We start from the raw sequence: 26,717 nt of genomic DNA on the forward strand, positions 1-26,717 counted from the left end.
TTCTGGTTATTGCGGCTCACGCCTTAATATCTAAAATACAGTTGTTTTATTAAAACATTATATAAAACTTATACTGTCTTTGTCATTTGTATATGAGACCATATAGTGAATGAGAGAGTTGGTTTGGATCTGAGTGACCACGACTTCCCTGAGAAGTTCCAAAGATGTCATGCGCTCGGCTGCCCAATCATTTCTTCCCCGTGGGAGAAATGAGGCACTGCTAGTTAGCCGGAGCAACAACCGGATTTAGGGTGACAGAGTTCCTTACACGTGGGTCAGACTCAGTTCCCCACACCGTTATCGATCCTGCTGCCTAGAAATCCAGTAGTCTCATTTAGGATAATGAGAGCCCACGCGACATGGCGCCGCCAAAGTTTGGTCTGGCTCTAATGTTTGGGTCCGACTGACTCTCTCGGTCTCGTATATATTTTGACTCCTCGGTTCCGTATGCGGAGACGTCCGTGGGGCTGAGGGTTTCCGCCACCACGGGTTGGGTACATCCTCATACTTTGTGGTTGGTTGTTCAAGCTTGAACTTTGAAAGGAAATACCCCGATATTGGTGTGCCTTCTCTGTCCTAGAGCTATTATTGTTATACTAATGGCGAATCCAGTTGTAGTAGATATACCGCTTAATATGCGATTTCCGCTCACGGGTCATCTGATAGCACATGGACTGACGGTCCAGGGGGGTCCGGTCACTTTTGTGGTGGACGCCCATGCAGCCTATAGATCAGAACTTTTTTATTCTTGGGTCGTATTTCCAGCAGCTGATGGGGGTACAAATACTTTTCACGAATATACTGTTGCGAATGTCCCTGGACAATACAGGGCTTATGCATACTTAGAAATACCTTTATCTTATCAAGAACACCATAATTGGCTTGATGGCGCCCTCCCACATTCAGTAACACCAGTACGGTTAGGTCCGTTGAGTAATGATGGTCCGACCTGGCCTTTATTGGCTACATATACACCATATCCTGGAGTGGCAAATGTGGCAGTGGCTGAAGTGCGTCGTTTATATGTGGAATTAACTGCAACGTACAGACGATTAGTTCAGTTTGTGATGCAGACATTAAATACTAATGCAGCGCGTGCTGCTCCAGCTCATCCACATGCGGTGGTTCCGGGAATAAATCCGGCCACTGTACACTCTGTAATGGGCAAGGTACCGGCTAAACGTGAGGAGACTCCATTTTGGCTGGCGCAAAAAAATTAATACGCTGGAAGCAGTATTTCCCCATACGGGACCTCAGGATAAGCATAGAATTTTGACGATGTGTTTGCCGTATGGGATGGTTCCTACGGTGGATCTTTGTAATACTTGGGGCACAGTGTTTGCCGCTCTCTATACTACAGCACATGGTACACCGACTTTGGCTAATTTGCCGGAGGTGCTTAAACAAATTCAGGATGAATATGGGGCTGCCCCTGCCTTGGATTTAGGCATGCAATTGATGGGTAATTTTGACGCGGTTTCTTCTATTATTTTGAGTAATCTCAAGGGGGAGGCTGTAGCACTAGCAGTGCGAATGCGTCTTCGGGACGTTCCGCAGATTAATCAGGAGCGGGAACTTCCGAGAATAATAGCTGAAACATATTCTAGTATTGGTCGTGATAGCCTAGGGGCTCGACCGCAGAAACCACAATTGCAGGGTAAAAATAATAAGGATAATTCTAAGCAACAGCAACCTGAGGGTGCGAAAAAGCGCTGGGATAAGAAACAGCAAACACCTAAGAAAGATGGTGGGCAGTCTCCGCAACCGGAGACCCCACAAAATAAGTATAATCTCAGGAATAGGGATACTTTGAAGACGCCTGATAGATATCAATATTCTGATACGCGCCAATCTCGTTCCTTTCAGGACTCCTCGGAGAAAAGAAGTGAGAGAGGTGGGCGGTCAGAGCGGAGGACGGAGTACGTGAAACCGAGACAGGATTCACAACGCTCAGCGGAGGTTTCTATTAAACATTAAACAGGAAGAGAAACCGCTGCAACAAAAACAGCAGTTTAAAAAGAAGAAAGTGGCAGCAGTCTCAGTTAGACATGCCGCTCAAGAAGAGAGTTCTCTTGACGAACAAGACATGGGCGTTAGCGCTGTTAGACAGCGCGGCAGAGGTCACAATAGTTCGCCGGAGTCTTCTAGAGCATCTGGAGGCGAAAGCAACTGATGACTTCATACAAGTCGAGACGGCGGATATGCGAGTCTCTGATCCTGATCAAGTATATCTTGTGACTCTACGATTAGAAGGGGACATTGACCGCGTTGTACACACCATCTTTTGGGACCATATGGTGAAATCATATGATGTCCTGTTGGCCGAACAAGATTGGCCACCTGACTTTGTTCGCGACTGTCCAGTTGGGGAGGAGGTTATTGCGCCTTCCTTTTCACCACTTGTTCCGAGAGAACTAGCGGAGTCATATGGTAAATCATGGGCTCTAGCACAAGCCCCCGCCCTATATAGAAATAATGTGGGGTGGGATAAACAATCACCTTATCATGTAATTCCCATTAAAGGAGAACCTCAGCCACAGCCGCAATATCCTATTAAATTTGAAGCAAGGGCATCGGTTCGGAAAATTCTTACACAATTGGAGTACCAAGGTGTGATTGAGCCTCGTGTCTCGCCGATGAATAATCCCTTATTTCCGGTTGCTAAACCGGACCATTCCTATAGGATAGTGGTGGATTACAGACATTTGAATAGTCATACACGCACATATGCTATACAGAATTCACATAGCGCTGCGCTTATGAATAATATAGTGCGTAAAAAATACAAAACAACCTTGGAGATATCGAATGGATTTTTCTGCCAGAATATAGCACCCGAAAGTCGGGACTATACCGGTTTCAGTGCGTTTGGCTCTCAGAAAAAGTTTTGTCGTTTACCTCAGGGGTATAAGAATAGCCCAGGACTGTTCTCGGCTCGTGTGACTGAACTTCTGCACGAGTTGGACCCTGAGGCATTATCATATGTTGATGACATTTATTTGACGGACGATGAGATTCTACAACATCTCAGTCGCGTATCGCGCATTGTTGTGGGTTTTGCTGATATTGGTTATAAGTTTAATTTTAAGAAATCGAAGATTGCCTTCCTCAGTGTTATTTTCCTGGGATATGAGTTATCGAGTGAGGGCAAGAGCCTGGCGCCACATTTTTTGGAGAAATGTGCTTTACTGCAGCCTCCTAATACGGTTCGGAAGCTCCAGTCTTTGTTGGGGTTTCTGAATTTTGGCAGAACTTACATTCCTGATTATGCTACACGTATAAAACCCTTATATGAACTGATTCGCCCGAATTTTTCAAGTAGATTTTGGACGATTGAGCATACACACATACTGCGAGAGCTGCAGAATGATCTCTTAGCAGTTAAACATTTACAAACGCGGGACAATAAAACTAATTTGGTCATCAGGGTGATTCCTGGGGCTCTTGGATTTACGTATGTCACCTTTAATGAAGGGGAGACAGTCCCGATAGCATACAAGTCCCACTTGTATTCTGCTGCAGAACAACGTTTTGCACAGACTGAGAAAATTCTCACTGCAGTACAGATGGCTGTGATCAAAGAAAGACCGCTAGCCCAGGGCCAACGCATTATTGTCGTTTCCCCAATTCCAGCCTTGGAGGCTGTTACAAAAGCGAGTGTTCCTAATTCGAAAGCTTTACACCCGCGGTGGATACAATGGGCTACGTCTTTGACGGCCACTGATGTGGATTACATATTTGACCCTAAGCTGCAGACTCAAGAATTTCTTCAATATGAAATAGAGTACCCGGTTCCTGCTGGCACATTACCTATTGACCAATATGAAGTGGTCATGTATACCGATGGCTCTGCGCAACCGGCGGTTGGGACTAAACAACAGTATTCTGCTGCTTGTGCGGTGGTGAGCGGGACTATGGAGGGGGGAGTTTTCTGCCCCTGACATACTTATACTAAAACTTTGGGAGATTGCACGGCGCAGCTGGCTGAGCTCAAAGCTCTTTTGTTAGCGTTGGAGCATGCAGAGCCGGCGATATTGACCTTGCTAGTCTGTGACTCCTACTACTGTGTGCAATCCTTCAATGAATATCTGCATTATTGGAAAATGAATGGGTTCAGAGATTCTAAAGGCAACACCATTAAACATAAATTGTTGTGGGGTAAGGTTGCGGGTCTGAAAGAGACGCTTTCTAAAGTCCATGTTGTACATACACTTGGACACCAGCGCGTTGGAATACACGTTGCTGGGAATACTTTGGCTGATGAGGCTGCAAAGTCGGCAGTGGCTATCGCCACTGTAGCCGCGGTAACTCGTTCGAGTTCAAAACCAGACCGAGATTTCGGCTGCCATAAAAGCTACGGCTGATGGCACGCCATTTCCTAAAGGATTCCCTTCTAAATATAGTTACTGCTTGAGTGGTGCACTAAATGCTGTTGTTAATATTCCAGGCGTTGGTGTACGTGAGTTACCGAATAAGATTGAGAGACCTCGATTAATTTCTGCAGCGCATGAAGGGGTGGCATCTGCGCATGCTGGTGTGGCTGCCACGATTTCGCTTTTACAGGCCCGTTATTGGTGGCCTGGTCTCTATAAGGAGACAAAGCAGTATGTCCTTTGTTGTGACGTCTGTCAACAAATTAAAGCATCGTCGGCTAGACGCCCGCAGCAGACTCCTCTTCTGATATCAAATAGACCATTACAGTGTGTGTACTTGGACCATTGTGGTCCACTGACACCAGATAGTGCATACAAATACATATTGGTTGCTGTAGATTCGTGCTCCAGATTTGTGTGGGTCTGGCCACAGCGCTCGGCTGACGCTCGGACTGTTATTAAAGATTTGCGTATCTTTGTCGATACATTTGCAGTTGCGACTTTTCATTCGGACCAGGGCCCTGCTTTTGCCTCGAAGGCATTCAGGGACACCATGGCTTCGTTGGGGGTCCAACTCCAATTCTCGTCTCCATTTCATCCCGAGGGAAATTCTGTTGTGGAGCGTTTAAATCGTGATTTAAAGCAATCCTTAACAGCCAGGGTTATAGGTACGGGTCGTAGTTGGCTAGCCCACCTGTATGGAGTACAGAGAGCACTTAATAACTTGCCTAGAAGGTCACTGGGGGGTCGTACTTCATATGAGTGCCTGTTCGGAACACAAATGTATGTTCCTGATCTGGATGGTCCTGGTGTGGAGGCGGCAGCTACGCCCTTTGACATAAATGATCGTGTCACTGTTTTGCAGGATTTACAACAATTCCGTGAAGATAACTCTTCTGCAAGTGCTGCCTCCTCTGGAATTAAGGATGAGCCAGTAACACCTACTGGTTGGATACCCAAGATTGGTGATCTAGTGCGTGAAAAGGTCGCAGTAAAGAAAGAATTTGGTCCTTCTTATCGAGCACCTGTCCCGGTGTTGGGGGTGAGCGGCACGAGAACTGTGATTTTGCCGCCGCTGCAAGGGGCCAAAGGAAATCGTTTTGTTTCCATTGATAATGTCAAGTTACAACATGTGGCCGATTCTGCACAGCAGACCAAGAGGGACACCCAGTAGTTCCGGCATCCCTCTCACTACTGGGGAAGAAGTCCCGCTGCAGGTGATTAGCACCGACCATGTTTCCTCTCCGAGCTTGGGGAGGGTGGAAGATGATCTTGCGATTGTTCCACAGTCGACGATTGATATCGATTCTTTTTCTCAAGTTGCTGTACGTTCTACTGATGTTTCTGAACATGTGATTTATAGCGTACCTAGGAGAGAACCTCCATCAGTAAACAGCTGTTATTTTACAGAATAGCCAGTTCTACGGTGTTGTTTTTTATTCATATCACACTGTTTTGCCTACTTCAGCACTGGAGTTCTTCATAACATATTCACTCTGTGCTTTAGTCAAGGATACAGTCTGGTACATTGCCGATAGACGTGGTAGGAGTCTAGACTTGCCATTCCTGCGTAGGAACATTTTGTGATCACGATGACATGTTAGTTATAAAATCACTTCCTTGTCCCAATACATGCAAGAGGGAGATTCCAACCAGGGAACCACAACTAGACGCTGACTGCCTCGTTGCAGATGCTGAACCAGATCACAGGCCTTTGCTCAGGTATGAGTGTGTCCGTCTCCCTAGTGATACAGAAAGGCAAGCTGAAAGCTTAACATGCTGTGCTCTAAATAGAACAAGCAGAGGGAGAGTAGAAACGGTTAGGAATTATGATAGCTTTATTTCTATGTTTTACTCTCCTGGTTACTATATCAATCCTACTATGTTGTATTGTTCTGGTTATTGCGGCTCACGCCTTAATATCTAAAATACAGTCGTTTTATTAAAACATTATATAAAACTTATACTGTCTTTGTCATTTGTATATGAGACCATATAGTGAATGAGAGAGTTGGTTTGGATCTGAGTGACCACGACTTCCCTGAGAAGTTCCAAAGATGTCATGCGCTCGGCTGCCCAATCATTTCTTCCCCGTGGGAGAAATGAGGCACTGCTAGTTAGCCAGAGCAACAACCGGATTTAGGGTGACAGAGTTCCTTACACGTGGGTCAGACTCAGTCCCCCACACCGTTATCGATCCTGCTGCCTAGAAATCCAGTAGTCTCATTTAGGATAATGAGAGCCCACGCGACAATATAATAAAAGTCGATTTAAGATGATTTACCAGTTGGAGGCAAAATGCATCATGTAAAACTACTAACATGTTCTTTATAAACAACTGTACACAACTTCCCCCCCCCACCCAACCTCCACCTCATAACTTCTTGCCCTGAAACTCCAGGAGACACCAGAGAGCTCACACTATGGATGCTACTTGTATAAATGCAATTCTTTACCTAACTGTGTGTCATGTCTTTTTCTGTCAGTCACAATATAGCAGATCCGGGGAAATTCACATAAATCGAGATATCGTTTTTCCACTTATGTCATGTGGAAAGTGAATCTACAGCAAAGATTCTTAGTACAATTTACAGAGAAACACATTGAAGTGAGGAGATTACCCATACATGAACAGGCAGGTCTTCATGTCTCATGAATTTTCGGAGCAGAGATACTTTCCTTAAGGAAAGCTGTAGTGTTTTCCATAGCCCAGATGTACAGAGCATATATGCACTGCCCCCTTGTGGGGAGAGACCGTAGCTGGGTTGGATACTTTAAGAATGTCATGATGGGTACCACAGGTACGTGGAAACACGAAAACTGGAGACATTTTTGTAAACTGTTCCATGCAGGTTTTTGTTATTGCAAGCTGACGGCACGTTTTTTTTCCACTAAAAACTTTTCAAGTTGCTTCATGCAATTAGCAATACAGTTTCTGAAGACAAGGTAAACAAGCCTTTGCAATACAACGAGTCTCGCGTTTGCTCATGTTAGAGCTGATCACGTTGTAAACTCCTAGCCCGACTTTTCACCTATCAGCAAAAGTGCATTTATGTATGTAACCTGAAAAAGTGCAATTAACTGTGTAAAGCGCTCGACTTCTGCCAAGCGAAATCACGCTAGGAAAATAGTGAAAAAGTAGTCCACGAGCCGGACAGAAAACAGCGAGCCTCGCATGTTTTTTGTACTTCGTCGATGCGCTCGAGGAGGGCTAACCACCGGAAAAGGCATGACGTATGCATGCCTTCGACTAATGAAAGCAAGCAGATTTTAATAGGCAAGCCCACGAACCAATGAAAAACACTGACGTGACGTCGACAGGGCTCCGAGCCCTTTTCTAATACCTAAAGCGTCTCGCTGCGATACGCATGCGCGAGTGCATGCGACACAGGCTCGACCCTAAAAATGACAAGTGGCGACTAACTAAATCTCCAGCTAACGGGGCAGCAGAGGTGCAGGCATAATATATATATATTTTTTTTCATTCATACATGCATACATAAAGCACTCTTTAAACCAGCTTTGCCACTTAAAAGAAAGGAAGGAACTATTTTAGTTACATGTGAGCAATATGCACAGGCTTTCTGCAATCCGTCAAAGCAAAGGGAGTCAAAGGGTAAAGCCGATGGTTATGCTGTGGTTCGTGGAAGCAAACTGTGAATGGATTTAACAGACCAGTGGATGAAGACTGCTGACCATAGCCTCTATATATGTACATTATGCACAAAAACAGTGTGGTTAAAGGCCAGACCTAAAAATAAGGCAAGAATTCTGAAATTCTTCGAGGTAAGGAAAACTGAAAAACCACCATAGTGGACTATGCAGTATTACATTTTCCATTCACTGGAATACATGATCTGCGGAGGTGCTCAGAGAAAGTACTGGCAAGTAGTGTTTGCTGTTAGGCCAGGTACATCAGCAAAACAAGTTCAACTTTTGTAATATTTCTGAGGACGGGTGACCCACAACCTGAGAGAAAAAAAATCCTCTGATTTATTTTTGTTAAGTCATGAAAGTGATGGACTTTATGTGGTCACCTTTCATGATGTAAGGTTTTGTTGTACAGTTATCAAATGTCACTGAACAGCAGCACTGATGAGTCTGCTTGAATCAGTCGACATTGATGTGCATGAGGAACTAATTCAAGTTCTTTCCCCCAAAATAGGACATGTAGCACATGGAAACTATAAGCGGACATATTGGTTACACCATTTCTACGAGATGTAACACGTTCAACCACCACAGACTTTTGCATTACAAATATAAATTCTAGATAAAGCTAAAATACAATAAATTTAAACGTGTATTACAGTACTCATGGGGGAGGGGGGGGAACAAGTGTTTTGGGTCAACTTTGGACGGATCAGTTTTTTTTATTTTTATTTTTTTATCCAAATTCATTCTCCATGAAGCCTTATGCAGAAGCCTGAAAATGCAACAGCTCCTTCAAAAACATAGGTGCAAACTGGGATGAATTGGGAATGTATCATTCAATTTTTACTTTGAGAATTCAACTCGGTGTCCAATAGTTCTACAATCCTTTCTAATATCCTATTCCGTAACCTGTATTCTTTTCAACATTCCCGGGTCTCAACCTGCCACCAAACCTGGACCCGCCTTGTCTTTTAGCCAGTCCAGGTCACCTTCCACAGAGTTTCCCTGGTTCACAACTTTCGACCCTGGACACAGAGTACTTATTACACGGTGGCTCACATCCAACACAGATCTTCACCCCAAGTGCTCCCCAGTGAAAGGTGTTTTAGTGCAAGGAAAATTGGGCAAATTATAAGCTCGCCAGATGTTTACAGTACACTTTCGTGGTAAGGGGTTTGAGCTGAATTTGTTGCTTTCCTTTTTCTTAAAGTGAAATATCACATTAACACCGCCAGGGAGGATTGACTGGTCTTCATTGGTTTAACATTCACATGCATGAACAGTTTCACCTTTTAAACTTCTCCTGGAGCCTAACAAAAGTTTTGGAACAAACTTTTATACTGTGGTCTCCCCCAAAAAAATAATATCGAGCCCTCCTGACCTACTTTGGACAGTGATGTACCTTGTTTTCAATGAAACCTGTGTTTTTTTTTTTTTTTAGATGTACTGCACATTACTTTGACCTAAAAGACAACTGCCTTTTTAATAGCACAAAAAAGTGTTATTAATTTCATTTAGCAGCAACAAACTGGCTAGAACAAACCCAAGCCACCGTGAAGCAGGAGTTCAGTGTTCTGGGCTGCATGGTAAGAGAGTGAACTAGAGTTGGAAACACAGCACACACCACTTAACCAGCAGATGAAAATGGAAGTGACGCTACTACTGAGGAATGCAAATTACGTCAATGTTTCAAAATACTGCAGACACAGTACTTAGGAAGCTAAAAATGGAAGCACAGGGAAACAATCAGACATGGAGAAGCGCAGATCCAGAGGCCAAAATTCATCAGCGCTCACTTATCCTGAAAGTGCTTTGAGATGACAATACGCAGATGGTTGGTCAACACACTAAACCCGCAAAGTACAGGTAACCAGATATCGCCATAAAATCACTCCAGCTCTGCAGGCATTTCACCGACAACCACCAACCCTGGCACCACAACTAAACATAACATCCCCAGTTTTCCACTGCAAGGCATTAGAGCTATCATACACCAGCTTCAACACCACTTCTGCCTTTACCCACATGTTTTTCCTTGGCTTACCAAATTAGGGGGGCCCTTAAATGTATCAACTTCTAGAAGGTTGACCTCAACCTCCTAGCGTGAAAGGCAGACACTTCCACAAATCAAGGAAAAGGAGAGCAGGACCACAGATGCCAATAGTTTAGATGCACCAACATCTTTGTGCACAACTTTGTCCACACATCCCAGCGGTTTGGGTCGCAGCAGTTCTGCCCACCGTGCTTCCAGGACCGCCAGAGCAAATGCAGATTTCTTGTTTGTATTTGTGACCTACGCTCTCAGGATATACCACCATCCAAAATGCTGCTAGGTCACTGCGCAGAGGCAGCGTCTATGTACGACTCCGGACGTCATTGCGGCGACCACTACGCCAACGACACTAACGGAGTTGACCGCCAACACCTAGCGACGTGCAAGGGTATTGCTCGAAGTAAAAATGTCCAGTCTGACACCTGGGGGAAATTCTAAGGAAAGGAATCTGCAACTAGAAGTCTCTATCGGATAATTCAACCAGTGAGTACCTTGCACACACTTCTCTCTCCTCATCCTCTTGGGAAGGAATGAAGACCACCTTCAAAGGACAAGGTAATTCCGTGTCCCTTTGAAGTTGAATCAGAGGCAGCGCAATCTGAAATTTAGAAATGGAAAGAGGTTTCCCATCACGTTAATGGGTGCATGAGGTGGTACTGTGACCAATTTGTACTGCTTCTCGATGACAAATAGTTAAGTCTAGTAACGCTTAGTAAACTGCCCAAGCTAAATTTAAGATACTCCTGCAAAATTATTAAAATTCCCAAATTTCATGTTAGGGTGCAGGTGTCCAGGCCTGAGCAGCACGATCAAACTGGCACCATCCCCTGTCCAAAATAATGTTAGTCCTGATGTGCACATATCCAGACACCTGCTGCTCTAGGCCTCAACCCAAAATGAAAAAAACACACAGGATGATGCACCATCAATTAATGTTAACGACTCAAAAAACGTCCTTTTCATATAGTCCTTCCTCTATTTATTTTCAATCTTGACAAATGCTTTACACCAAAAGACATAGATTAGATTCCTTCCAAGGGTTATTGGATACAAACAGCACATACAGCCAGCCAACGCGTTTCGTTTATAGCATGTAAACGTCTTCAGGTCCCATCAAAATATCACGTATCAACTCCCACATGATTGAATAGGATCATATTATCCAGCAGGGCATATATTTGTGTCCAACCAGCACCAAGTTTAGTGTTAGGGTTGTGCAACATTGCAGATTTTTTTTTTTTTAGTTTATTTTTACAAATGTTCATAATCCATGAAATGTTGTGAAAAGAGGTTTTGAGAGTATAATGTAGTATACCATTCTCTCGTGTGTATCTGTTTTTTTGAGTGAGTATATACCTTGCATAAAAAAAAACCTTGTGAGAATCTAGCAGGAGACTGGTTCACACAAAATGTTTCAGCTAGAGACCTTTCCTGTTCAAAGCAGTCTGGTACATGTATGATGTATTCCCTAAGACAATTTTTTTTTTTTTACATTTTTTTTTTTTTTTTAAATGCAAGGCACTCACCTCTTTACAAATAGCCAAATGAGCCGCCAATGGCAAACCATATTTCGATGTGAAAACGTATTTAAACATTTTCATTAATTCTTTTGTAAAAATAAATAAATAATTTTTTTTTTAAAGTCAGTTTCGCACACACCTAACAGTAAACTTCTTTAGGCCAAAAGTTAACAGACACAGGATAACGTGTACCACCGCTTGTCTACTGAGATGTTACAATATGTGGGTGTAAAACGATTAAAATTAAACATTACACCTAGTTAATATAATTCAAATTTCAGGATTCTGACTAGCCCTATTGACAGGCATGCCACCAGGACTGGGGCTCAGCTCCCACCAAGGAGCTATGTGCAGTGGTGTGTCCCGTTATCAAACCTACCATCAGGACTGCAGGCACTACTGTTGCGACCCAACACATCCACTTACTCTCCTCGAATTACTAGATGCTTTGTCACCAACCGGTCCACTTCGCTGTTTGGAATGATGTGCAGAAACCTATTTCGCGAGGGAAACATCCACCACTGGCTCACGCTTGGCACAGAAATCAACCACCCAAGCCTGGCACTGCCATGTGTCCTGCCCAATTCCTAAAGACATCTTGCAGGTAGGAACTTCCTCACAAGTGCGGGTGTGGAGCTACAAACCACAAACCTACTAGTTATCCTGGTTCTCCCCAAAGAATGATCCTCTCAACATTGCAGCCCAGGTTAACATCCGGCAAATCACCCCCATATACTTGGCCAATCACACATACACATTTTCCACACATCAGGAAACTGGCACTGCCCAACACAGTTCATCAACCTGACTACTCCTTTGCCAGGGGAAACCTGTAGTTATTTCACCCCACTCTATGTAGTACTGCCTTCTACGGGACAATGGGCACAACGCACTTTACTTCTAATCATTCAACTCACTTGTATGAAGGCACCAACTTGTGCCTTCGCTCTATAGTGAGTCCAAAAGCCAGTACGTGTGAAACAGTCCCTTCCATTTAACGTATTAAGTATAGACCAATATGTGCACACCCATGGGAAACCCGCTTTGGTGAGCGTACTGGAAAAGGACTAGCCAATAAAATAGGCACTGCTTACGGGTTTTTAGGGCTGATCAAAAAAAGGGCAGAAGGCGTTGGTCAGAACAGGAGGAAGGAGTCACCAACACCAGCCAAATTTACATTCTGTGGTCTTACTTATCAAACTCCATAGAGAATCCTTAACTTGGTGGAGAGGGCTATATTTAAAGGCCTGCCCTTATAAGGAATTGGATATCACTATACTAGAAGCAGGATTCCACAGTCTAACTCTGGCCAACTATGGTCTCAAAATGGCAACAGGCAATCTGCAAACATCCCCCAGAAGCATTTTTCCAGTTTCATATATTGCAGAATAGGGATGTTCAACTTCACTCTACCATAACACTCTTAGCCTATTGGTAAACGATTTCCTGAATGCATGGCCAAACTACATTCCCTTCGCCAATGACCTCAGGTACACACAACTCCGACTTCCCGCCAGGCATGCTTGACCAGCACTTCACCCAGTGGAACGATGGGACCCCCACTTCAATTAGGAGACTTCTACATTGATTGGGCATTAGCGGACAGAGATACTTACATCGACCACTTTAATCTCCAACAGTGCCATGAGTATAGATTGACCAAGCTATTACACTGGTTAAGAGATAGAGAAATCCAGACAATAGTACTAAGAGAAAAGACACCATTTGACCTTCTATTCCACAACAAACAATAAGAAAGGGAACCTCTCTCTTACACAACACTCAATCCATCAAAGCTGCACAACCCCCCACTTACACAGTGGCATGGAATAGGGACCTGGGCCAAAAGATATCAGAAGACAGCTGGGGCAAGGTGTGGACCAGATTGACAAAGTCATCCATTTGCATGCAACAAAGAAATTTTTTATAAATTGCTCACCAGATGGTATTTCACCCCTACCTCATTGAAGGCCATGAACGAAGGCTCCGATCACTGCTGGAGGGACTGCGGGGATTAAGCCAATGTGCTGTGTATGTGGTGGTCCTGCCGAATAGTCTGAACTTACTGGGGGGAGGTAAACTAACAGGTGGAGAGGATTGTGAGGGTGAAACTCCAGATGGACCCTCTCATTCTTTTGTTGGGGGGGGGGGGGGGGGGCAGGAGGCAACTCTACATACCCACTGACAACCCCCAACAGTTTTGGAAGCAGGCCCAACCTCCCCCTTTGCACATATGGTGGTCGAAGGTGTGGTTGGTGTATGCAAATTAAAAATTAACGGCCTTAATACACAACACACCCCATAAATTCGACAAAACCTGGGGACCATTCCGCATGTTCATAAAGACAGAAAAGCAAGAGAGCCAGCCCCACAGGTAGACCACCCATCTTCCATTGATCGGGGGTGGACGGCATGTCCACAATGTCAGAGTTCTACTCATCAGCGGAGGTCACACGACAACACACTTCTGTCCCCAATAACATTTTGATCGCCACAGGTACGGCATGGCCACCTACTACACAAATAAGGACACCGGTGGGGTGGGACCAAAACTGGACTACCAACTGCAATGTACGTTGATGGTGCTGAATCCTTATGACTCAAACAACCATTTGTTGGCATGGTACTGTAGAATCGCATATTCAAACGTATGGGTACAATCTGCCCGTGGATTTAAATACAAGTTTAAAAAATTCAATAGGAATGTTCTCCTTGCTGTCACTATGGTAACACAGCCTCCGATAACACCTCCCGCCCCCCCTAACCAGAACATCATTTTCACATAAATAGCAACCTTCGTCCTGCTCCTCTCCAGTCGGGCCCTAATGAACAGATCATATTCCACTGTTTGTCATAATAATAGTTCTTTTACTGCACTATTTGTTTAGATCACTCACTACAATGCCCAGAACACCTTCCATCAAAGCGTCCAAGTCGGGGGATATATTACAAAGAGGGTGAAGAAATGCACACAGATACTGGCTGACAACTTAAGCCTTTCAACTCCTTTTAAACATATTACAAGCCTTCACTCTAGGTTCCTTTTTTTTTTTAATTACATTTTGCTTATTGATTTCAGTGGTACCTAATCTTGGGAACTTTCCCAATATTTCTGTGGCACTTAAATGGCGGCAGGAGCATTGCTGGAGTAAATGTTCTACATGCCCTTCTCAGTGGCCACTGAAATTCAGACACCACCTTCTAATGTGGTCATGAATTAGAGCAGATGGAAATGTTCATTCTGGAATTGTGGCTTCCAGCCAGATCGGAGGACTTGATGGAATGGGATCTGGCGGTCACGGTCTAGCCATCCGTGAGAAGTGATCCATGATCCAACTCCAACATTCTTCATTTGCTCCCCAGAATCTGATGAAGCTCCGGGGTCTGGCATTTTTCAGAGTCTTGTGAAACAAAAATTAAACATGTTCGCCCAGAGCCTTGAATTTGTCTACTCAAAAATCTCTGCTGTAGTTTAACTACTTTTTCAGGGCTTCAGAGCTAGGATGTTTACTTAGGTCTAATCACCTTCTGGCTTTGTAGTTTTACAGTCTCTGCACCCAGTACGTAAGGTTGGTTTCTGAGTTCCGTACAGATAACGTCACCGCACTGTACAGCATCCTTCCTCTCCACGTGATGTCTAGAGGCTAGTCTGAAGGCGCCGAGCACTGTGCAGAGTCAGTACGGCTGAGAATAGACATCCCACAATATGGCACGGATCTGATTTTGGGGTGAAAATAAAATAGAGATCTGCAAAGACGGGATATATTTAGAATTAAAGTTGTAGATCTAGTTTTTGGCGAGACAGCTGGGGTTGAACACACTTAAAGACCAGTGAAATAGGGTGACTCCAGTGGAGAGTGATATGCGGAAAGAGGGCACAGGGGCTCCTCTTTCCTGAACTAGGTCCACAATTTTTGTTCCTTTTGGGACACAGTTAAAGCAGTGGGGTCAACAGGTCAGGAGAAAATATTGTGCAATCCGGTTTTGCTTTTTTTTTTTTTTTTTTTTTTTTTAAACTTGAGGCTTGGAGAGGGAAGAGAATGGTTTATATACTGTGTTGCACACGGGAAGCAGGTACACGGGCAGTGTTGGATGAAAGCTGTAGGAATACGTGGTGCAACCCTCCCATTCATTCTCCTTCGCTTTGGGCAGGATACGAGGATGGAGCTTGAACTCTGGGAGTGCACAGTGGCAGAAAGCAACATGGGAGTTGGCTGTGAGCCAGTAATTGTGACCATGAAGTGGTGAATATGTCACCACAGATTTATCGGCTTAGAATATCCTCTTGGCGCCAGACTGGATCTGGAGGTTTTTCGTTTTTTTTTTTTTTTTTTTTAAAGTGGTACTCTCACATGTGCTGCTAGGAGTTGTTGTGTAGCACCACCTTGGCTCTGCATATACATGCACCATCCATCACTGCTGACAGTTCCTTATATTTATAGTTTCGGCATCGTCAAATGCAGTGTGATATAAACTGTCGGTAACACTGTGCTGAATACCAATTTGGAACCTTAAGACATAACGAGGCCCCTCCACAGAACGGGAACGTGGGAGGGCAGTGAGGAATCTGTGGTTAGATAAAGTATCCAGTAAAAAGTGTTACTGACTGTAGGTAACTTGTTCTGATGAATACTTCTAACCACAGATTCCTCATCTTTAGAACAGATTCCAAAGTGGAGGGTCTGTAGAGTGGCCTCAGACCAAAAAGTATTGTATGACTGAGCATGCAAACTGTTCACCCTGCTGGAGCTTGCTATCACAGCAGTAGTGGTGGTTATTAGCCAATCAGATGTCTAGAATAGGCACCGTGGTAGCATCCATAGGCCCAGTGGAATAGGCTCTCATTCCTTGCGGAGGCAGTCTCTTGGCCAGTGCGTATCAGATCGAAGTGCAGAGGAGTATTCACCTTAACATTTTCCCCTTATGCACTACCTTCTATTTCTTTGCTCCAGAGATTCGCGCAGAAAGCAGATAGTCAATCAATGGTCCCTGATATGACCAATGTAAAAGCTTAAAGCCCTTTTGGTTGGACCCAATGGAGCCTCTCCTCGAGTGGTGAGGGGGGCAAAAAGCACGGTTAGTGTGATGGACTGCCCAATGTGGAAGGGAGCCATGACTTGGTAAGATGGCAGCCACAGCCTTCCTCACTAATCGCATGTGGAAAAATGTGGTGTAGGGTGGTTGCACTGATAAAGCATGCAATTCACTCGTGATGACTTAATTGCCAGGAGGAAGATGGACTTCATGGTTTGAAGATGCAACAAGCTGCTATGCATCAACGCAAACAGCACACAACAAGAAATCATAAGAAAATCAAGACTGAGTTATGGTCCTACTGTCGCATCACAAACTGCGTGGAAGGAAACATGTCAAACCTTTAATAATCATCATCACAACAGGTGATTTGAGCAAATACCCTTTTATGGTGCCCACCACGACTGCTTGCTTGGCTAAGGTTACCAATATGTCCCAGCGCCCAGTATTACTGTATTTTGTGAAAGGCCACCTGGCAGTAATGATGACATGCAACACTTTAGGTGGCAAATAAAAGGAGGCACATTGCAACTGCTCCGTCTCCACACAGCTAGGTGTAAATTTAGGTGGAGGAGACTGCCCTGTTGTGTAGAAAGGAAGTCCTCGCAAAGTGACTGTCAGATCAGAGGACAGATGTTCAGATGCCCAAGAGTTCTGGGTATCACACTCTCCTAGCTGAATCCAGTGCCACCAGGATGACTTGGGTCTAGTTGTTCTGGATCTGCTTTAGAACTTGGTGCAGGAGAGATCGAGGCAGGAAGGAGTACAGGAGCCCCTTGTACCGTTCCAGCTGGAATAAGTCTCCTAACAAGTGTTCCTACAGGAACTCCAATGAGCAGAATTGACATTGCATGTTTAATGATAGTGAAAGTATTTAGTCAGGATTCTCCCCTGCTGTTGGAAGATGTTTTGCGCTACCTCAGGAAGCAGATGCCACTTATCTGCCAGATTAATTCTGCTCAGTTCGCCTGCTCTGGCATTTATGGACCCTGCTGGGTGACTTGTGATTAGGAAGATGCCCTAGTGCTCCATCCACATCCAGAAATGCAAAGTCTGCTGGCACAAGCCCAGGACTCCACTCTACCCTCCTTGTCGCAGTACCACCTAGCAGTAGCGTTGGCGGAGAGAACCAGCACCAGCCTCCGCTCAATAGACAGCAGGAAGGCCTTTACAAAGTCAACAAATGGCCCCAAGCTCCAGCAGACTGATTTGGAACTGGCCCTCCACCAGAGACCAGAGCCTCATCTCCACCTCCCTAGATGTCCTTCCAAATGCAGCAGTGATGTGTCACCACCACCATCAGCTCTGGGTTGGGAAGGGAGAGGGGCTGCTGCAGGACAAAATGCATTTGTGCAGCCACCAGTGCAAATCTGGAGCCGTTCTCTGAGACAAAGATTGCATCAGAAAGACTGCCTTGATGCTGAGCCCTGGGAAACTTCACGTTCCTTTGCATGTGCCACCTTGGCATAGCTCACAATGAGGAACCACGAGTATAATAAGCCTGAGAGCCAGAGCCAGAGCAGATCAGGGCCAGTGGGAGCATTTTTTAAAGAGTCCTTCTACAGAGGCATTGGGGGTGGAGGAGGGAAGAAAGCTGAATGTCCAGGATAGGTCTTAGACCCCCCATTCTTTTTCAGAATGAAATGGGGAGTGTAATCACTCCTGCCTCTTTTCGAGCCGGGTACCCTCTTGATGGTACCTTTCTAGAGCAGTAAGAGTACCTCATGTAGGAGGAGGGACAGATTTGTTCTGTAATAGCCATTTTGTACAATCTAAAAGACCCATTGGTAAGACATGAAGGACTTGTTTTAGTCTGTTCAGGACTGCCGTAATTACAGTACCTCAGCTGCCCTCCAAACCACCACTGCGAATAAAGCACAACAATGGCAGTCAAGCTCCTTCCTGAGAGAGGTATCAAGCCCACTGGCATTGCGGAAATCAATATATAAGGAATCAACTGTATAATGAGGGGCGGCGCAAGCTATCCCCATCACCTATCATCGTCCATAGCTACCTGCTTTGGGATTGGATTAGTGTCAGAACCCCCCCAAAAAAACAATTGAGCCTCTGCTAGTAGTTGTGACATGGTAGAGGTAGCGGGGTAGAGTCAGGGTGCATAAAAATCTGTTGCTCTTTTGAAATTCTGCAATGCAAATTAAGTCTAGCTCTGGCCGACATCAGTTTGGGGTCTAACATCCCCATGCGGAAGTGCCACACCAGTCAGTATGGCCCAGTAATAAGTCCCATTTCGACCAACAGTGCCAGGGAGGAACCGGACGACTAACATATCTTGAGGCCCTTGTGGTTCCCTGAGAAGCAAAGACCAGAGGGTGTAAGAAGCACTCTGAAAATTTGCAGCATGACCCCTTTGAAGGCCTTGAGCTGCTATTGGGTTCCTGATCCTGGAAACGTAGGACAGGGATATTCAAGAAGCGAGGTTGAAGCCTGTTTCAGGTGGTTACATGACTGGCACTAGTAGACTATGAGCAGTCCAACTTATTCAGACATCAGGCTGTTGGAGGTGCGGTTAACAAAATGGTCTCCTGTGACTTTTTCCTTGCTGGCCTGTTTTGCCGACTTCAATTTTGGTGGCTTTAGGACAATACTCACCTTACCAATGCTAACCAGTGTGTGTGTGTGTGTGTGTGTGTGCCCTCTACTTAAAATTTTTAACATTGGCTTAGCCCCAACTGGCATATTTAATTTACTTATAAATCCCTAGTGAAGTGCACTACATGTGCCTAGGGCCTGTAAATAAAATGCCTGTGGCACCCACTTCAATAGCTCTTTTAATCATGTCTCAGGCCTTTCACTGCAGAGCCTGTGGGGGCAGTTTAACTCTGCCATTTCGACCTAGCAAGCTGCTTTTGCAAGTTACCCCCCTCGCCAGGCCCGATCCTTCCTTTTTAACACATGTAAGTCACCTCTAAGGTAGGCCTTATGGACAGGGTGCAGTGTATTTAAAACATTGGATATGTACTTTTAAGTTTTACATGTCCAGGTAGTAAACTCTTAAATTCATTTTTCACTACTGCAAGATCTCTCTCTCCAAAAGGATAACATAGGGATTGCCTTATTACATTTTATAAGTGTAATGTCCGATTGGGAAGAGGGGACCCACAAGTGTGGTGTCTCTAATCACAATTTTAAAATCCTAACTGATGGAGAAGCCGGATTGTAAATTGTAATACTGAAAATGCCACTTTTAGAAAGTCAGCATTTTCTTCGTTTAACCTTTTTGTGCCTTCTGCCGGTCTCTCAATACACATCTGGGTTGGGTGACTGCTGGGTTTTGTGTATTCCCCCAGACAGCCACACACAAAGGGAGCTTATGTATGACTGATAGGACATCAACATCCGGATGGGCCTTCCTGGCCAGGATGCGAGGGAGGAGCTGACATTATTCCTGAAAAGACTGACTTTATCCACACAAAGGGCTGCATAGCCCTGTAGTGAGTTTGGAGCCAGGGCATAAAAAGCAGGGAACCTGTGCACTTCAAAGGCCTCTCCTTGAAGTCTCCCTCACTTCAAAGGCACAAATCGGTATAAGAACTGCACCTCAGACACCACCAACTCAGTAGACTTCTGGACTGGTGGACATTCTACCAGAAAAAAGGACTGCTGTGCTGCTGGAGGGACTGTCACTCTACTGGGCTTTGCTTGACTCCTGTTCTACTGCGCCTGCCCTGCTGGTCTAGGAGTGAGATGGACTGGAGCCGCACCTCTACATCCCCAGAACTGAAGTGACTCCAAGGGCTTGCTGGCTTCCCTCCTGTTCTGAAGTCTCAGGTAGATCAAAGACTTCTCTTAATCTTGCAACTTCACCTGGACTTTGTTTGCTGCAAGTCTTACCCAGCCAAGTGGTGCCATTCCAATCCTGGGCATTTGGATGTGGGTAGAAAGGGCTGAAACTATCAGAACCTGCACATCAACACCAGTGCGCCGATCGAAACCAACATCTCCTTTGGCACAGACATCACCTGCTTTGAAGACACTGCAGCTCAATAACGATGCATCACCTACCTCGGAGAAAGCCGTCTTCAATGCATCTCGGTTTGCGCAGTTCAAAACTGATGCATCACTTGCATCCAGGGTGATTGATGCGATGCATCGCATCCTCTACTCCACGCATGCTGTCCAGTCAATGGTGAAACAAAGTACTTTTTCAGCATGACAAGGTTGGTCCCTGTATCCAACCCACGGATACAGGGGCCTGAACCTTTGGATTGACCCCAGTCAAGCGTGACCAGATAGCCCTGGTTGACACGTTAGGCTTTTAAGCACTATATTTGGAGATATTTTTTAAGAATTCATACCTCGACTTACTGGATTTTTGTTGTTTTGGTCTTGTTTTGTTCATTAAACTAAGCTCTATTTTTCTAACCTGGTGTGGATTATTTTTTGTGTGGTGTCTTCACTGTTTTACTTTTTAAAGTGTTGCACAAATACTTTGCGCATTGCCTCCTGGGTTAGGCCTGCCTGCTCTGTGCAAAGCTAGAGGGTGAGCACAGCTTAATTTATGGTGTGTGATTGAAGTACCCTGACTACGATTGTGGTCCCTACTTGAACAGGGTGCATACATCTGCCAACTAGAGATCCAATTTCTAACAGCTCCTCTTTCTTCCAGTTACACTTCCTCTCCCTCCCCTGACTAAACTTATTCTAAGCTGTGACTGTACTTGAACCTCCCACCTCTTGTCATTTTTTACTAAGGGCTAATAAGTCTGCTAGGCTCAAGAGTATAGTTTCTACATCTGATTCTTTCACAGCATCTCTTGGTCTGTTCCTCTAGTGGACTCAGATTGAACCAGGACTGTATTCTAAATTGTACTACTTGCTTCCATGTTATACTTTTAACTGCAAATGAACAATCTGTAAGTGTTGTGCGATGCTTATAAAATGACCAATAATTAAATATTACAACAACAAAAAAAACTCAAGAATGTCTCACTGCGCAAATCCAAACTGCATTGAAAAAGATTTAATGGGAGCATATATTGCTTTCCTGATGGCAAAATCCACAAAGAAGAGCAAAGGTTACTACATTGGGAAACAACCATTAGTTAGAAGTCCCAGTTTCAGATTGTCTATCTGAGGCAAGTCTTAAAAACCTTAGGTGTACTGTGGAAATACTAGCCATCAGCAGGTACAACTTAGCCTTGCTTAGAACCCCAGTACTATAGATGTTGCTGCCATTGTTATGCTGAGACTCTTCAGAGACTGGAAAGTACCATCTTCTACAGAGAATACGTCTGATCCTTATGTTCCACCTTCAATACATGCCTTAAAGATATTACAACCTTACTGCAGCTCTTGCTGGATACAATCAACACCTGTAATGTGTACCATCGTCGCACTTATTTCTTTGTGTTTCAAAGAAGATCATCTCTGGCTGTTTTGAGTTGGGTATGAAATAGTTCTGCAAGGTTGGAGTTGTTCATGTTCTGGGGTTTGAGTGGTTGTAGGAAGCTGGCCTGGTGTGTGGTGGGTACCTAAGGTACTTACACCAGGTCCAGGTATCCCCTATTAGTGAAGTGTAGGCAGTGTCTGGAAGCCAGGCTCTCTAGAGGTAGCTGTGGATGAACAGCCAAGGCTTATCTAGGAGACCTGCAAAGCTCATGCAAAACCACTGTAATCAAACAGCACTTACACACCTGAAAAAAAAACTCAGTTGTACAAAAAAATAAAGGTACTTTATTTTTGGAACACAATACCACAAAGTACTAGAGATGTAACCCTCCAATAGGAGGTAAGTAATACACTAATTATATACACTAACAATAAAAGGCATTGAAAAAGTTAGAAAACAGTGCAAATAACAATAAGCAATAGGGGGAGCCCAGACCATATACTAAGAAAATGGAATGTGAACACAGGACTCCCACCTAGGTAAGTGGAATGTGTAGACGGGATCTGGAAGTACTAGAAAACCACAAAGGTAAGTAATACCCCCCACCCAGCGACCAGGAAAGCGGAGTAAAAACGCTGGATTTCCCCCAAACCATCCAAAAGAATTCAAAGGAAGAAAAGATACTGAGACAAGACTGCAAGAAACAAGTGGTAGATTCCTGAAGAGGAAGACCTCAGGGAACCAAGTTCAAAAGTCACAGTGGAGTCCAGGAGGAGTAGGAGCTACTACCCACCCAGATTTACTTGCAGGAATTGGTTGACGGTGAAGAAGAACAGGTCAGCACTGCAGCCCTGGAGCTGGAGAAGAGTTCCTGATGGATGCAGAAGATGTCCCACGCTCGAGTGAAGATTGCAGATGGTGGTCAGTGCAGGAATCACACCAACAAGCCTTGGCAAAGGAAAACTCACGGTTAGTGGAAAAGTGGTGCTGCCGGGGACCAGCAAGGCCCAGGAGGGGGTGTCACAGGGGACCCTCAGCGTCAGCACTCACAGGAGTCCTACAGGACGGGGACACAGAAGTTGCAGAAGGAGCCCACGCAGCACTACAAAAAGGGATCCCACGCTGCAGGAGAACCAGGAAGAGGGCTGGGCGACGCAGGAAGGAGTGCTGGGGACTGGAGCTACACGTTGCCTGAAGATCCCTTGGAGGAGATGCAAACAAGCCTTGGCAGCTGCAAGAGATGCAGTGCACAGGGGTACTGTCCAGCGTGGGAAGCCAATGGCTTACCTCCACCAAAGTTTGACAGCTGCAAGGGTGGAACCAAGAGGACTACTCCAGACCACCACCCATGATGCAGGATCCACGCAGCTCGGGATGAGAGGAGATCCACACAGCCAGTCGCCGTTGCAGCAGGTGTCTGCGGAAGCAAGGGAGTGACTCCTTCACTCCAAGGCAGATTCCTTCTTCTTATGCAGGCGGAAGAGTTGCTGTCTTCTGAGGATGCACAGTCAGGTAAATGTTGCAATGCTGGCAGGAGCAGTGGAAACAAAGTTGCAGAAGAGTCTTCTTCGTGGATTGCACCGTTGTTGGTTCCTGGCGGTTCCAGTGACAGAAGTCGAAGTGGAGGTTGCAGAGGAGTCCTGCTGGAGTCCTGCAAGCCGAATCCGTGGATCCGCCCAAGAGAGATCCTAAATCACTGTGGAAGTGGGATTGGACCCCTAGCCAGGTAAGCACTTATCAGGAGGGGGCTCAGATATCACCTGCCTGGCCTGGCCACTCAGATGCTCCCAGAGTTCCCTACCAACCTTGAAATCAAGATGAAGAACCCAGGGACCCTCTGAAGGAGCTCTGAGCACCACCCCATGGGTGGTGCTGGACAGGGGAGTGGTCAATCCCCTTTCCATTGTCCAGTTTTGCGCCAGAGAATGGACTGGGGGGGTCCCTGAATAGGTGTGGACTGGTTTATGCATGGAGGGCACCAAATGTGCCCTTCAATGCATACCAGTGGCTTGGGGAGGCTACCCCTCCCAAGCCAGTCACACCGATTTCCAAAGGGAGAGAGTGTTACCTCCCTCTCCCAAGGGAAATCCTTTGTTCTGCCTTCTTGGGCTTGATCAGATCAAGGAGCAGGAGGACAGAAACCTGTCTGAGAGGAGGCAGCAGCTTGGACTGCCTGGAAAACCCCGTAAGACTGGTGGTAGCAATGCTGGGAGTCCTCTAAGGAGCCCCCAGAGTGCATGGAATCGTACTTCCAATACTTGCAACAGTATTGGGGTATGATTCCAACATGTTTGATACCAAACAAGCCCAGGTTTGGAGTTACCATTATATAGCTCGGCATAAGTAGTGACCTATGTCCAGGCGTAAAATGGAGTCCCGCACTCACGAAGTCCATGAAAATGGAACTGGAGTTCGTGGGGGCACCTCTGCTAGTGCAGGGGTGCCCTCACACACAGGTACCGGCACCCTGCCCTCTGGGCTGAGAGGGACTACCATAGGGGTGACTTAGTGACCTGTAGTGAAAACGGGTGCATGGACCCATTTCAAGCAGACTGCAATGGCAGGCCTGCAGAACCCTTTGCATGGGCTTCCTATGGGTGTCAGAATAACTGCTGCAGCCCATAGGGTTACCTTGGTACCCCAATGCCCTAGGGACTTACATGGGTGGACCAGTATGCCAATTGTGGGAAGAAAAAGGTACAGTTACCAAGTTAGAAGGGAGAGAGCATAATCACTGGGGCCCTGGTTAGCAGGATCCCAGTAAACAGAGTCACACACTGACAACATGCAGAAAATGGGGGTAACCATGCCAACAAAGAGGGCACTTTCCTACAGTGATGTTCAAAGAGGTTTATTCATGTTCTGGGGCTTGAGTGGTGTTCAAAGAGGTCTATCAGAATATAAAAATATTACCACAGACAGAGCCAGTAAAGTGTGAAAAAATGTTGAGCTAGTGTTGTCGAGGAACATTCTATGTCTGTTCTGAGAAGTTAGAGCCATGAAGGTGGGAGGTCAGGAGCGAATTTTAAGGTCTTGCCTACAAGACGGTGCTAGCCGTTTAGTTGTGAAAGATCTACTGTGAACTTAGTGGACATACAGCCCACCTATTCTTTACCAACTATTGGTTACGGCATTCATTTGCTTGCTTCTCTTATCCTTGTGATTGCCACTTCCCTGGAGCATACCCTTTAAGATTTTTCCACTGTGCTGACTGTATCCTTCCCAGATCACTTTTTAGGAATTATTTGTTTTCCACAACTCTATGAGTGCTTGGGTTTTCTAGCCAGTTCCCTTGCAACCCCCCCTCCCTCCTTGCCCTCCAGATTGTGTTGCACCCACACACCTCCCACCTGTCTGTAAAAGCAATAGGCACATCTTTATTGGAGTTTGACTGATAAGCAGTTTTCAAGGGTAGTTGTTTACTTATTCTCCTGCATTCCACACATTGCATAACAGCATAACCTTAGGCACACCAATGCTTTTATGGAGCTGGGGAACAAGCAGTCTGCTGCACCCACTCAGATGGTGTCTGAGGTGCGTCCACTTAGAATGACACTTTCCATAAAGGCCCATACATCTGCTCCCTGGGGTACTCCAGTGGAGCAAATGGATGGATGCTGTAGAAAGTAGATTAGGCCTTAGCAAGCATTTCCTTCTACATTCTAACACTTTCATCTTCCTTTTAAACGCAGTTCATTTTCTTGCTTGAAATGTATTAGAAAAATAAACCTTGGCATTTAGAAGGTTGAAAACATTGAATTCAATGTACGGTTTTGAGCTACCCTAAGGTAAGTTTGCTTTTCCTCTGGCATTTTGAAATGCTTTGTTTGTCCTCTGGCATTTTGAAATGCTTTGTTTGTTCTCTGGCATTTTTAAATGTTTTGTTTGTATTTCCTTTATTTGTTTTTATAAACATTTTTACTTTACAAACATTGGAAAAGCAGTCACTAAGCATAAGTGGAAGGGGGAATAACACTCGAAAGGCAGCAGTGGAAAATGAGTAGCAAGAAGTCACTCAAGTGGGTAGCAGAACTGACTGCTTGTGCGACGCGCAGGTTTATTTGCTGCGCTAGTTCAGGCGTTCATGTATCCTAGCAAGGAAACCCATTTTAAGGGCCAACAAAAGTCCAAATCTCATTAGAATACAACACATTTTCTACAATTAGAATTTTTTAAATGGAGAAAACACAATTTGACTCGGAATTATACAACTGGTAAGGCTTGCAGTGTCTTACCTCGTGGGTTTCAAAGAAAGGTGATTTTTCTAGAGTGCTGCGGATATCCTTCAGCCGGTCCAAGTAAGACTCCTGAAAGACGGCAGACAGGAGGGAAAAAATACATATTTATTACAGAAGGTGTACACACTAAATAGTTTTATTTAAAATGATCAGAACAAAGGACAAGGTAGGGCCCACCTAATGCACATCTTAACCTAGAGACATTTTCTAATAAAGATTACAAAGAGCATAGACGTCCCAATAGCTTCATGTTTGTCATGCAAGACAAGGGGGAACAAAAGATGCTAAAAGCACAAATCATATTGTGGTGGTGGAGTAGCAGCGTCAAACTATGCGTGGAAAACTGATGTAAATTATTTACAACTTTACGAAGCAGTGTGTGCTGCGACTGAATTTTACAGTACTTGGGATGTAAAAAAAAAAAAAAAAAACTCTTCATAAGGCACCAATATATATTTTAGTATCTCTAATTCATGCTGATCACAACGATTTGTT

The 26,717-nt window shown here is 45.0% G+C and overlaps 1 protein-coding gene across 2 annotated transcripts in view; it reads right to left on the bottom strand.

Annotated features, from left to right (window-relative positions):
* Positions 1–26,717, bottom strand: part of ITPKB (inositol-trisphosphate 3-kinase B) — a 387,273-nt gene that overhangs the window by 8,421 nt on the left and 352,135 nt on the right. For both annotated transcript variants that reach the window (XM_069233800.1, XM_069233801.1), the window contains one exon: positions 26,220–26,291. In XM_069233800.1, the coding sequence (XP_069089901.1) occupies positions 26,220–26,291 (72 nt within the window). The remainder of the gene's footprint in view (positions 1–26,219; positions 26,292–26,717) is intronic.

This window comes from Pleurodeles waltl, chromosome 5 (genome assembly GCF_031143425.1).
Source record: "Pleurodeles waltl isolate 20211129_DDA chromosome 5, aPleWal1.hap1.20221129, whole genome shotgun sequence".
NCBI lineage: Eukaryota > Metazoa > Chordata > Amphibia > Caudata > Salamandridae > Pleurodeles > Pleurodeles waltl.